The following is a 15,115-nucleotide window of genomic DNA, read 5'->3' as shown; positions in this document are numbered from 1 at the left end:
AATTGAAAGAACAAAGGTTTGAAAGGTGCAAGAGGAGGAAAATCGCAGTTGCACTATGAAACTCCTGTTAGAAGAGGGAGGAAAGTAAGATGGAAGAAAAGAATATGATTGGAGGTACAGTAAAAGGAATGAAAGGGGTTGCAGCTAGGGGCCTAAGGAAAGGACACTGCAAAGAACCTTAAGTAATGCCTACAGTGCATCACGCGTGAGGTGAACTGACGGTACTACGGACCCCACCCAACCTCCAAGGGGGTTAGATCATACCCACACCAGTACATAAATACATAATTTATATTAAGTAACTGAGAAGATAATAACTAGTAAAAACTGAACAACTAATCGAATCGTTTACGGCCCTTCGCCTACAGCTGTAGAGCAAAAATCCAGCGCTGTCTAGTATGAGCTACAAACCTGAAGGCAGAGCCTCTACTGGCCAAAGAATGAACCAATTCCTTGGCAGCCGGTTGGTTTTGTTTCTCTCAGTGGTCGATAGATGGCACTGGCTTGTCCCTTTTCCTACTAGGCGGTTATACGTACTAACCAGGCATTATTGCTAAAGTTCTAATATGATTCTATCTAAAATAACACCCGAATAAATGCCTGGTGTAAATTTGAACATAAATGAAAGTCATTTTGTTTTTCTCAAAGGGCCAATAGCTTGTCCCTTTTCCTACAAGGTGATATACGTATTAAACTGACGTTATTGCGGTAAGTTTAATTACGATTTTAACTAAAATAACAATTGAATAAGTGCCTGGTGTAAATTTGCACATGGCGTGCAAACGGAAGTCATTAGCTTCTCATAAGAAAAATATATTCATGTTGAGTTTTTGGGCCTTCGTGATAACAGTCTTTCCAATCTGAGGTTTTTATTGAAAGGACACCCTATGTTTTATCCTGCCCGAATAAAAGAAGCGTCCAATCCTTGTTAAAATGTGTGCAGCAGAAGGATTCATACAGAAGTCGCTCCTTGAGGATTAAACTAACCGTTCACAATATATTACACTGAGACTTTTGTTAATGTGGTGTGGTTGTTTAGTATTACTAGGATTTAACAAACACTCCTAAATGCCTTCAATCGTTGATAACTTTATCACTCCCATAACACACTGAAGATTATTGATTGATTAATTTGGTTATCCGTCACAACAAAACGCCGAGCACTGAAGAAGAGAGTGTTTTGATTGCATATGTAAGTATGACACCTACAATGAACAAAGTATGCATATTAATTACGAATTAAACGGGAGCTAATTCAGTTCTGCAATGACTATCACTACTCAGGCACTGCCAACGAAGAGAGAGAGAGATCCTTTATCAGACTGCATTTTACCAATCTATAATTAAAAATTACAAGAACTATAAGCTAGAGAGAGAGAGAGTACACAAAATATCAATGTAACGATATGAAAGATTTACCATTTCAATAAAAGCATTTTTTAAACAAGCTACACAAAACACAAGAGGGAAGATACAGAAACTCTCTGCTTTCCCAAGAAATAAAATCAAACTAAAGTAAAAGATTTTATAACTTTTTGTGCCTCACTTCTAAATCCTTACACCCCACTGGAACGAATAACATAGACCACGGCCCGTGCAAGGGATTTGGTGGGCTATGTTGCTATACTCTGTTGAAGACTGGTTTTGTAAACAAGTAGGTTTTTTTTTTTCTAACTTTTACATATACTATGTTTTTATAACTGAATTACTGATGACATATACACAATTATCAGAGCTTTCTTCTCAGGGTTAAGACCAAATTCATCTCGATATTTCTAAGGAAACCAAATTGGTGTGGAAATTCAATATGATTGTATTCTGCCTTCGGTAGGTTTTTTTTTATAAACGTAGTTTTTTTTACACTTATATTTTACATATACTATATTTTCTTATTTGAATTACTGATATCATACACAGTTATCAGAGCTTTCTTCAGAGTGCTAAGACCGAATTGAACTCAATATTTCTACGGAAAGCCCAAATTGGCGTGGAAATTCAATATGGTTGTATTCTGCCTCCGGTCTATGGTAATTTAAATTGCCATGAAACTGCATTGCAGAGAGAGAGAGAGAGAGAGAGAGAGAGAGTCTATATCAGACAGCATTTACAAAACTACAATGAAATAATGACAAGAACTATTAGCTAGATAAGAGAGAGAGAGAGAGTTTTATTAGCTTTTCAGTCTCGAGATATTTTTGCTACGTGAATTTGCAGGAATGGATGTAATTTGTTAGAGAGAAAGAGAGAGTTTTACTAGCATTTGAGGCTCCTCATAGATTTTTGCTACGTGAATGTGTAGAAGTGGATATAATTTGTTTATGAGAGAGAGAGAGAGAGAGAGGAGAGAGAACATTGTATTCTTAAAATTGCTCAAATACCTGTCCAGTGGTTTTCAAGTGTGAATAAGCTTTGTATATAATACTTTGAGATTCTGACGCAAATAACCTCAGAAAAATTAGATGAAAAAATCGTTTCCATCAACTTAATGACATAAATAGGAAAAGATGGTTGCTCACGTTTATTATCATTATTACACATACACGCACACATGATAATATATATATGTATATATATATATATATATATATATATATATATATATATATATATATATATATATATATATATATATATATACAGATCATTCACACCTTGAACCAGCGGACAGGTATTTCAGCAATTTTAAGAATATAATGTTCTCTCTCTCTTCTTCTCTTCTTCTCTCTTCTCTCTCTCTCGATGCGCTGCGGTTTCATGGCAATTTAAATGGTCTTAGCCGGAGGCAGAATGCAATCATATTGAATTTCCACACCAACTTAGGGTTTCCGTAGAGATTTTGAGTTGAATTCTGTCATAACAATCTGAAGAAAGATCGGGTGACTGTATGCGATATCAGCGTAGTGACGGAGAAGTAAGAAGAAAACGAGAACAATTCTTAATAACTGAGTTGAGAGAGAGAGAGAGAGAGGGAAACCAAATTTTGATGAAAACTTTTAAATGAGTCAAATAATGAAAAGCATTCTGAATACACACGTGGAATGTGACACTTACGGAGAGAGAGAGCAAATTTTGATGAAAACTTTTAAATAAGTCAAATAATGTAAAGCATTTCTGAATACACACGTGGAATGTGACACTTACGATGAGAGAGAGGAGAGAGAGAGAGAGAGAGAGACCATATTTTGATGAAAACTTTTAAATAAGTCAAATAATGTAAAGCATTTCTGACAATACTCACGTGAAATGTAACACTTACAAACACACACACACACACACACACACAGACCAAATTTTTATGAAAACCTTTAAATGAGTCAAATAATGTAAAGCATTTCTGACAATACTCACATGAAATGCAAATGCAGAAGAGAGAGAGAGAGAGAGAGAGAGAGAGAAAGGAGAGAGAGAGAGAGAGTAGGAAGAAAGATGAGTGCATCCGGTCGAAGAAAAAGTATTGATAAAAGACGGAAGGAAACGTCCACACTCAACAAAAACTGAAATTAGAACCTCGAGCGAGTATGACCCAAGACTCAAAAAACTCCATACTTACTCTCCCTCTCCAGCTGCTGAGTAGGGCTGAGACTTGAGGGTCCCATCAGCTGAGTAATGCTCCGCCGGAAATCTCAGCCGTTCCATTTGGAACTGAAGGGCCACCTGAAATAGACGAAGGGGAAAGAGAGAGAGAGAGTGAGAGTGAGGTCCAGCGAGAGACGACGAAGGTAAGATGGAGGGAATGTTAGTAAAATGAAGCTCACGTTTTTCAGATAGACAGAATATACAATTTAAGTCGAAGGCCAAGCGCTGGGACCTATGATGAGGTCATTCAGCGTCGAAAGGAAAATTGAGAGTAAGAGGTTTAAAGGGTGTAACAGGAGGAAAACCTCGCAGATGCATTGTTAAACATTATTAGAAGAGGGTGGAAAGTAAGATGGAAGAAAGAATATGAATGGAGGTACAGTAAAAGGCGTGAAGGGGATTGCAGCTAGGGGCAGAAGGAACGCTGCAAAGAACCTTAAGTAATGCCTACAGTGCACCGCATGAGGTGCACTGACGGCGCTACCCCCCTACGGGGCTGACGTTTTAGAAGACAAGAACGTAGGAACAATAAAGACAGGAGAGAGAGAGAGAGAGAGAGAGAGAGAGAGAGAGAGAGAGAGAGAGAGAGAGAGAGAACTCGGAAAACAGGAATGATAGAGACAAAATTATAAAGAAGTAAAACGAAGAAAAAAAAGGAGAGAAAACGCAAACGCCCAAAAACGAACGAGGGAAATAGCAAATCAGCAGCGAAGGCTTCGAATGGAAAAGAGATGTCGAAGGACTTGAGAGAATATGGGAAAAATGAGTAAAAGGGTAATAGAGGCCGGGAAGACTAAAAAAGAGAGAAAAGTCAATTGTCACAAAAAAATAGGAGCGTATTGTGTGTTTGGAAGACAGTAAAAATTAAAAAAAAGGTTAACAAGTACAAATGAGCGAAGGTAAAAAGTAAGCAAAGAGATTCAGTTTTAGAAAAACAAAAAATGAAGGTTGACTGACAGCAAACAATTACAGAATAAGCAAGACAAGAAATCATATGCACGAGAAATACGAAGAAAATTGAAAACCAGATAAAGAGCTACAGAGGAATAACGAAAACGGATAAACAGCCAGAAAGGAATTACAGTAAATGGAGAAGAAGGAGACCAGACGAATGGAAAATTAAAAACATAAGAGGCCAAAGCGCCACCACGCATGCGCATATCAGAAGCAGGCTACTTGAAAACTTCAGGTTAAGAGGCACAAAAATCAAGAATAAAAGTAAGGAAGTTGTTCAGACACAGGAAAGACAAAAGGACCTGTCAACAATCAAGGGGGAACAATGGTACAAAGGCTGTCAGGAGACAAGAAACCAGGATTATTATTATTATTATTACTCTGAGGATGAAGCCCAGTCATGTGAAACAAGCCCACCACAGGGGCCATTGTCTTGAAATTCAAGCTTCCAAAAAATATTATTATTATTATTATTACTACTCAGAAGATGAAAAATCCTTTCACAGGAACAAACCAACCACAGCTTCCAGAGAATATATATTTATTATTATTATTATTATTATTATTATTATTATTATTATTATTATTATTCAGAAGATGAAAAATCCTTTCACAGGAACAAACCAACCACAGCTTCCAGAGAATATATATTTATTAAAAAGAATTATTATTATTATTATTATTATTATTATTATTATTATTATTATTATTATTATGAATTATTATTCATAGAACAAACCAATGAAGAATCCTATTCTTGAAAACCAACCAAAGAATTTTATTATTATTATTATTATTATTCAGAAGATGAAGAACTCTATGCATAGGAACAAACCATCCAAAGAATTTTATTATTATTATTATTATTATTATTATTATTATTATTATTATTATTATTATTATTATTATTATTATTATTCAGAAGATGAAGAACTCTATGCATAGGAACAAGCCACCCACACCTTCCAAAGAATATTACAGTGTTCATAAGAAAGAAGGAACAGAAGGTAACTGGAAAGATGGGAAGAACAGATCAGTCACTGAAAAGGAAAAATGAATGAACAAATTAGTGAATAAATAAAAATGCAAGTAAATCTTTAACATACAAGTCAAGTGGGACAAGGTAATCACAGTTAAAAGCAGACGAGACTCAAAGAGGAACTTTAAAACTCTAAATAGACAATGACAAAAAAGCAAGAACAGACATCAAATGCAGAGAAGATAAAAACATAAGCTCAAGAGGACCGAGGAAATAATAAAAATGATGATAAAAGGGTAATAGATCTAAGGAAGGGAAAAATCGAAAGAGGATCATTAGCCAGAAGGTATTCATACTGGAAAAAGACAGGTCAGAGGTCAAGGGGTCACGGGAAGAGGTCACACAGGACACTAGGGAAGGATTTATAAAGCAAAAAAAAAAAAAAAATAAAAATAAAAATAACAATTTAGTTCAAAAAGGCCCAAAGGAATTAGGATACGAAATAGTGGAAGAGGTCATATGTAGGGAAGACAGAAAAGAAGATCAATAGAAACAATTGAATGATGGGAAGAAGCAGAGATAAAATCAGATGCTTGGAAGATTAAGTAAGATCAGCCAGGAGCCCAGAGTGAATTATTATTATTATTATTATTATTATTATTATTATTATTATTATTATTCAGAAGAAAAACCCCTATTCATATGGAGCACGCCCACCACAGGGGCCATTGACTTGAAATTCAAGCTTCTAAAGAATATTATGGTGTTTGTTTTAAAGTAACACGAGGTGATAGGAAATACAGAATGGAAATAAAAAATAAATATAAATTAATAAACAGATAAAATGTATATAAATGATTAAAATACAAGGCGAACTATTTAGGGTAGTAATGCATTGCATCTTCGTTTGAACTTTCGAGGTTCCAATTGTACAACGTCCTCAGTAGGGAGACTGTCCCACAGTCCAGCTGTGTGAGGAATAAAGGACTCCGGAACTGGGAAGTTCGACAACATCTCAGTAGAGACAGTTCCACAGTCATAACGGTGTGAGGAATAAAAACCTCTGGAAAAAACAAACATTAACTACATAACGGAAAACAAATAAGAAATAAGTTATGAGCCACGAGGAAACAGCGGTATTAAGAGAGCTAGGCAGGACCTCAGGACTTCTGATGCACGAAAGACACAAAACAAAAGAGAGGCGAAGAGAAACGAGGGAATAAGAGCGGATGTCACCGAATGGAGGATGAGGGAGAGAAGAAAAGGAAAGGTCAGGAGGCGATAGGGATTAAGAGTCAAAAGCAGCGACAGAGATTAAATGAATGGAAGATGAGACGAGTCCAGAGGCTACGGGGAGAAAGCATGTCAGCAGGACATCGGGTGTTTTGTCATCTTGGAATTGAATTGAATTGAAATGAATACGGAGTTTAGGCCAAATGCTAAACCTATGAGGCCATTCAGCGCTGAAACGGAAATTGACAGTAAACGTTTGAAAGGCGTAACAGGAGGAAAACCTCGCAGTTGCATTATGAAGATGGAAGAAAGAAAATATGAATGGAGGTACAGTAAAAGAAATAAAAGAGGTTGCAGTTAAGGGCCGAAGGCACGCTGCGAAGAACCTTAAGTAATGCCTACAGTGTACCGCATGAGGTGCACTGACGGCACTATCCCCAAGGGGCTTTGTCATCTTGGACAAATACGAGATTTTGTTTACAGTTCGTAAAAAATTATTGATAATTATAGACCAAAATAAAATAAAAAATCTTCCTAGGTGAAATACATTAAACAGATACGACATTTTGATCTTCTGAAGTGAAATACATTAGGCAAATACGACATTCTGGTGACATTTCGTAAAGAAATTAGTAATAATTATAGACCAAAATAAAAAGAAAAATCTTCGAAGCGAAATACATTATCCCAAAATAATATTCCCTGTCATATGTGAAACATTTTCAAAAGATCTTAGGAAGTGAAATACAGTCGCAAAATAAATGAATAAATAAATAAAAATAAAAAAATATTCCTTGTCGTATGTAAAATACCGAAAATATCCTTCGAAGCAAAATGCATTATCCCAAAAACATACTGCTTGTTGCACGTAAAATGTTTTGAATTCGGACAATACAAAACGACAGGGCATTAACATTTTAATCGAGATTTGAGTCTTTCATTGGGGGCAATAGATTGGTAAACTGAAATTCAGGATTATTATTCACCAGGGATACCTCTTCCTGAATATTCTGAGAGCCAAAACAAATACAGATATTAATGTAACGTTCACTTTTCTTACTGAGTCTGAATAGAACAGAATATATGATTTAGGCCAAAGGCCAAGCGCTGGGACCTATGTAGTCATTCAGTGCTGACAGGGAAATTGACAATGAAAAGGTTTGACGGGTGTAACAGAAGGAAAACCTCAAAGCAGTTGCACCACGAATCAATTGTTAGGAGAGGGTGGGAAGGAAGATGGAAGAATGAGAATATGAATGGAGGTGCAGTAAAAGGAATGAAACGGGTTGCAGCTATAGGAGCCAAAGGGATTCTGCAAAGAACCTTAATTATGCCTACAGTGCACCGCATGGGGTGCACTGACGGCACTAACCCCCTACGAGACTTATTGTGTCAGGGAACTGAGAATCAATACTGAAAAAATGCAAGTTTTACCGAGCGGGGAAAAGAATCAATATTGAAAAAATAAAAACGCAGAGTTTATCGAGAAGGGAAAACATTTCTGAATGAATATTCAGAAGTCTAGCAACGAAAGAAAACGTAGTTTTGTCCAGTTCGGAGAGAGAACACTCTTCCAACACATTTTGCCACTGAAATGAAAATCTAAATTCTTGTAGCAGCGAGGATCAGAAAAGGTTATTTTCACACTGAGAACTTGAGGTCAAAATCTGACGTATGGAAAACCGAAAAACCTTTCACCACCGAGTCTCGTTTTCCAAGTGACCTCCGACTCCTCAATAGTGAGTTTATGCAAATATGACGAAACCTGTTGTTGAGCATCATTAGTTTTGACGGAGGGAAAAATGAACACAAGTCTCTGCTGACTGCATTAGTGGTTACAGTTTCGTCTATTCATTTGTCAGTTTGTTAATTTAATTTTTCTTTTCTGATAACTGATTTCTTTCTGTATTTCCTGTTATTATCTTGTGCTACTTCTTTCCAATGTTTGTGGCGCCTGCGGTGGGCTTGTTCCATATGAGTACGGTTCTTCATCTTCTGAATAATAATAATAATAATAATAATAATAATAATAATAATAATAATAATAATAATAATGTGTGTTTTAACGTGAGCACTGATGAGGAACACCGTTCAAGTGTTCGAAAGTCTTTGTTTATTTGACATAGTAATATATTTACACTATAATTGTGGATTTTTATTACAGATTGTTTTTCACGAAATTGTGAATCTCTTAGCAATAATAATAATAATAATAAATAATAATAATAATAATAATAATAATAATAATAATAATTACATCAAATTCTTAACGTTGGTCACCCCAATGAAATTTGGGTTACTCGTCAGTAAGTCAATAATTAAAATAATCCTAAATTAACTGTGATACTGTAGAATAGAATATAGAATTTAGGACAAAGGCTAAGCGCTTGGACCTATGAGGTCATTCAGCGCTGAAACGGAAATTGACAGTAAAGAAGGATTGAAATGTATAACAGGAGGAAAACCTCAAAGCAGTTGCACTATGAAACAATTGTTAAGAGAGGGTGGAAAGTAACATGGAAGAAAGAGAATATGAACGGAGGTACAGTACAAGGAATGAAAGGTGTTGCAGCTAAAGCCGAAGGACGCTGAAAAGAAAATATTGAAGGGGGCTGCAGCATGAGTTACACTGACATCTACGGGGTAAATAAATGTGAGGACTGATTTTATTTGTTTTTTTATTATTCTTATGACATCTCTGTGTTTTTATTACGTCCGTTAAAGGATTTCTGCGGAAATTTTCGTTGTAGATTTTGACGAAGAGTTTACTGAATGCAAGTCTTCGGGTTGGCAAGAAATGACTGTCCTTTGGAAAAGATGGAAAATGGAACTGTTGATCTTTCACGGTTTCCAAATATCAAAACAGAAATTTAGTCCTCATTCTCAAACACAGACTCATTATTTTGGCATGCATAAACCACCAATGAAATTCATGTGCAGATGTGCAGAGTTAAGTCAAGGTCAAGTTTCATGTCACACTTGGAGATCAAAGGTGCATTTAGTCATTACTCAAGGTTCTTTGCGGCGTCCCTTCCTCAGGGCATTATCTGCAACCCCTCTCATTCATTTTACTGCAACTTCTGTTCATATTCTCATTCCATCTTAATTTCCTTAACTATCCCCTAACAATATTGTTTTATAGTGCAAACTGTACCTCCGTTCATATTCTTTCTTCCATCTTACTTTCCTCAACCTCTGTCAACAACTGATTCTTAGTGCAACTTCAAAAGGTTTTCCTCTTATTACACCTTTAAATTACAACCCTTTTTACTCTCAATTTCCCTTTCAGAGCTGAATGACCTCATCACAGTAAGTCCCAGCGTTTGGCCTTTGGCCTAAATCCTATACATTCCATTCCATTCCATTTCACGGACGACAATGAAACTTACCTTGCTTCCAAAAATCGGTGGGCTGAAACCAGTGCAATTCACGACTGAAAACCCTTCCAGATGGGCGTGCTTGAAGGCCAAGTGTATGCTGGAAAAAGAATATAAGTCCTATGAACACAAACAATACAAATGGCTTTAGGTCAGCTCTAACTGCTCTAAATCAATTCTCCTTGTATTTGAATAATTCTCTTACGTTTAAATTTATACATTTAGTCGTTTATTTGTGTTATCTAATAACTGGTCTCTTCTTCCTGTATCTCCTATTAACTTCGGGTTTATTGCTAAATACAAGTGCAACAAGAGAGAGATTTAAATCTATTTATTTATCAATTTGATTTATTTTTCTTTTCTAATAACTGGTCTCTTCTTTCTGTATCTCCTATTACCTTCTGTTTTCAGGAGCAAATGCAAGTGAAAAACAGAGGGATTTAAAGTAGCAGAAACAGAGACAAAAGATGTGGAGTTGAGTATTATAGCAGCAGTAATGGAAGAAGTTTTAGTAGGAAAACACAAATGAAACAAAAATGAAACAACAGAGAGATTTAAAGTAGCAATAAAACAACACAAAATGTTTGGGTTAGAGTATTATAGTAGCAGTAATGGAAGAAATTTTAGTAGCAAAACACAAGCGCAGCAACAGTTTTAAAGTAGCAGAAACGGAAACACTAAATATTTGGGTTAGAGGCATTACAGTAGCAGTGATTGAAGAAGCTTTAGTAGCAAAACACAAGTGCAACCACTGGGAGATTTAATGCAGCAGAAACAGCAATCTAAAATATCTGAGTAACAGCAAGTGGGGCTGAATTAGTTACAAGAAACATGAAGACTACATACTCAGATCCGTCTTCGAGAACAAAATGAAGGTCGTCCACGTAAGGAACTCGATAAGGATCGTACTGCCTGAGGAACTCGCGAAGGATTTTGGTGATTTCATCCTCAACAATTCCTGGTGTAAATAGAAGTGATAAGGAAACTAGTGAATAAATGTGTAAAGCAGCTTGTAAAGTCCTTGTATGTCTGACATATTTACAGATATATGGAATGGAATGGAAAACAAAACTTAGGCCAAAGGTTATTCAGCTCTGACAGGGAAGTTGAGAGTAGAAAGATCTGAAAGGTGTAACAGGAAGAAAACCTCGCAGTTGCCCTATGAAACAATTGCTAAGAGAGGGTGGATAGTAAGATGGAAATAAGATAATATAATTGGAGGTACAGTAATAGGAACGAAAGGGGTTAAAGCTAGGGTCGATGGGACGCTGCAAAGAACCTTAAGTAATGCCTACGGTGCACCACTTGAGTTGCATTGACGGTACTACCTCCCTACGGTGATTACAATTGCTGATGACACATTTGTTATAGGAGAAACAGTACACTTGAGGTCCATTTTGATTAAATAAAAATTGATTTTAAATGTACTGATGTTAGTACACTGCTACCTGGTCTGTAAAACAGGTTCACTGAACAGTATTCTGAAGAAAACCAACGTGTAACTGATGCCCACTAACCCGTTCTGTAAAACAGTAAGAACAGGTTCACTGCACACAAAAGTTGATTTTAAATGCAGTGACTTCAGTATAATACTACGTTTTGACTTCATGCCATTACCAGTTCTGTAGCACAGTAAGAACAGGTTCATTGAACAGTACTCTGGTGAAAAGCAACGCACAACTCATGACTACTATTCTAAAGCATTCGTTCAAGGACATCTTTGTTTCCCAACAAATCGATGTTGATGACAAGGCAGGCAAAGAGAAATCTCTTTTAAATTGTGGGCTTTCCCTCAGAGACACCTGGGCAACATCTCAGGGAAATTTCCCATGGGGGTGATAACTTTTTTTTCATTTATTTTTATTTTTGGGGGTGAAATGAAAGCTTTGCAGGTTTCAAGAGGTTGGCTAAATAAGTGGTTTTTTTTTTATTATTATATTCTAATAGTCACCTACTGGTTATTTATGATATGATGTTGTTATTGCGCTTGGGAAAGAGAATTTTTCTTTTTCTTTAATGAAAAAGTCGATGGAATTAGGAAAGAGGTTAAATGATTTCACCGAGAGAAAATATTTGGCTTAAGTGGTTTCCAAGCAACAGGCGGCGGATTCCTTTTGAATTAACAAGCATATTTTTTTCTTTCTTCTTTCTTTTCTTCTTCTTCTTTCTTCTTCTTCTTCTTCAGTATATTGTATTTTCATTTTGGACTGATTCTTCAAATTAGCTCAGATATCACAAGTGATCAAAGATGTCCTTCTTCTTCTTTCTTTTCTCTCTCTCTCTCTCTCCTGAAATTCAGTTTCAGAAGTTGCATAAAAGCTACAATGTATCAAAATCAGGCCAGAGTATATTAGGCATTTCTTGTTTCCCAGCTGAGAGAGAGAGAGAGAGAGAGAGAGAGAGAGAGAGAGAGAGAGAGAGAGAGAGAGAGAGAGAGAGAGAGAGAGGACATTGCGATACCTTATAATATTTAAGCTAATTTTAAGAATTCCATCCAACATGAAGATACAATATACTGAGAGAGAGAGAGAGAGAGAGAGAGAGAGAGAGAGAGAGAGAGAGAGAGAGAGAGAGAGAGAGAGAGAGTTTTGTTAGCTTGTTAAGTTGTTAAATATTTTGCTAAGTGAATTTGCAGAAATTTATATAATTTTTTTTTTTTTTTTTTTGAGAGAGAGGAACATTCATTCATCACATATCACACCGATACGTTTAACTATAATAAGCCAGTGTATGTAATTCCCTGCAGTTGCAAAGCATTGCACTGAGCCGCAGACGGGGAGTTAGATTAGTGAGAGAGGGGGCGGGAGGGGATTTGAAGGAGGTACGAAATGCATAGGCATTCCAATACCGCCATTGGGGAGCGTTTGGTTCTCTCGAGCATCCTCAATTGCATTGTTTCGGCTTTTGCAAGTTGCACAGAGAGAGAGAGAGAGAGAGAGAGAGAGAGAGAGAGAGAGAGAGAGAGAGAGAGAGAGAGAGAGAGAGAGATCATTCACTTACCTTCGAATTGAGTTGCGACAACACTCGCCCACGTAACCAGCCACAAAACGGTGCTTTGCATCGTTGCTCTTTTGTTTTTTTTCTCTCTCGCCTTTTCCCTGGAAATAGAAAACACAACGCTTTGAGTTGACGTGACGTCTCCTTGAGGAATGAGATTTATCTTGTATGTTTTTGTTTTCTTATGTTCAGAGACTGAGTCTGATTTCTTGATTACTTTTTTTAGGCAAAGATTTAAATGTTTTTAGGTTTCTCATATCCAAATAGAGTTTAATTTCTTTATTACGTTTTGTAGACAAAGATTTATATGTTTCTGTTTTCTCGTACTCAAAAATTTAGTCTAATTTCTTAATTGTCTTTGTAGACAAAGATTAATAAGTTTCTGTTTTCTTATATTCAAAGGTTCAGTCTAATTTCTTTCTTATTTTTTGTAGATAAAGACTTATATGTTTTTAGGTTTCTCATAATCAAATAAAGTTTACTTTCTTTATTACTTCTCACAGACAAAGAATTGTATGTTTTTAGCTTTCCTATATTCAAAGACTGATTCTAAATTTCCTTATTATTTTCAGTAGACCAATTCAGTTTGGACAAACATCAACAGCATATTGCTTAGATTATTCCCTTTACAAAGCATTTACTTGGAAAGATGAATAAATTCGAATATAAGATTTAGGCCAGAGGCCAAGCGCTGGGACCTGATTGAGGAAAGTAAGATGGAAGAAAGAGAATATGAACGGAGGTACAGTAAAGGGAATGAAAAGGGTGGCAGCTAAGAGCCTAAGGAATGCTGCAAAGAACCATTAAAGAACCATTAGCATTGATGCCCAGAGAAGGTGTGGACTATATATCGCGTAAAAGGTGCACTTTGTCTGTCTGTCCCGCACTTTATTCTGTCCGCCTCAATGAAACCATTGAGGTTAGAGGGCTGCAAATTGATATGATGATCAACCACCCTCCAATCATCAAACATACCAAATTGCAGCCCTCATGCCTCAGTAGTTTCCATTTTTATTTAAAGTTAAAGTTAGCCATAATCGTGCTTCTGGCAACGAAATAGGATAGGCCACCACCGGGCCGTGGCTCATGATACCGAGGCCACCGAAAGAGAGACCTGTTTTCGATGGCCTTGAACATACGCTGTAGCGGCTGTACAGAAAACTCGACTGTGCCGAAGTAACTTTGGCGCATTTTTTACTTCTCATAATGCAAAACAGTCAAAAACTCCCAGTTCACTTCATAAATAATTCAGTGCCATTATCATGAAATCCTACCGAATCTTATTCCTTTTTCCAGCGGAATCGACAACGTTTTCGCAAATTCACGAAAATCTGAATTGTATATTCCAACATGGTTGAGAGAATGTTCTGCCAATCCTTAATCCTGATGAAACCTGGTAATGCTATTTTCATGACTGTATTCTTCACCATGCCAGTAAAAGCTTTACCTTTTACTATTATTATTATCATTATTATTCAGAAGATGAATCATATTCATATGGAACAGGTCTACAGGGGCCACTGACTTGAAATTCAAGCTTCTCAAAGAACATGCGTTCACTTGAAAGTACTTAAGCACTTACAAAAGATAAAAGGAATGACAGAAAGAAGAGATCAGTTGTTAGAAAAACAGTTAAAGCAACAAATTAATGAATAAACAAAATGTAAATAAACTACTAAAGGTACACTGAGAATTGTTTTAGGGTAGAAATGCACTGCATCTTCGCTTGAACTATTTAGATTCTATCAAAAGAAACCACTTGCTGACGTATTATTGAGAGAGAGAGAGAGAGAGAGAGAGAGAGAGAGAGAGAGAGAGAGAGAGAGAGAGAGAGAGAGATAGAGAGAGAGAGACTCACCAAAACGAGACCCACTTCCTAGGATGAAGAATTATGTACACACTTTTCAGGCAGAGGGCTTAATGTGATGACAGACAGATAAAAGAAAATGACCCAGGTGTTCATTTTCTCACGCTGTTATCTCTAATGTGAAGTCCGCGT

The 15,115-nt window shown here is 36.4% G+C and overlaps 1 protein-coding gene across 1 annotated transcript in view; it reads right to left on the bottom strand.

The window, feature by feature from the left end:
- The window catches only part of LOC136851182 (uncharacterized), a 16,084-nt gene extending 1,046 nt beyond the window's left edge, over positions 1-15,038 (bottom strand). Inside the window, exons 1-5 of the mRNA XM_067125138.1 lie at positions 14,975-15,038; positions 13,120-13,217; positions 10,966-11,077; positions 10,132-10,219; positions 3,551-3,654 (exon numbers count right to left, since the gene is read on the bottom strand). Coding sequence (XP_066981239.1) covers positions 3,551-3,654; positions 10,132-10,219; positions 10,966-11,077; positions 13,120-13,180 — 365 coding nt within the window. The 5' untranslated portion in view covers positions 13,181-13,217; positions 14,975-15,038. The remainder of the gene's footprint in view (positions 1-3,550; positions 3,655-10,131; positions 10,220-10,965; positions 11,078-13,119; positions 13,218-14,974) is intronic.
- Positions 15,039-15,115: the final 77 nt, after the last annotated feature.

The sequence above is a fragment of the Macrobrachium rosenbergii genome, chromosome 23 (genome assembly GCF_040412425.1).
Source record: "Macrobrachium rosenbergii isolate ZJJX-2024 chromosome 23, ASM4041242v1, whole genome shotgun sequence".
NCBI lineage: Eukaryota > Metazoa > Arthropoda > Malacostraca > Decapoda > Palaemonidae > Macrobrachium > Macrobrachium rosenbergii.
This window is presented reverse-complemented; position numbering and strand designations above follow the sequence as displayed.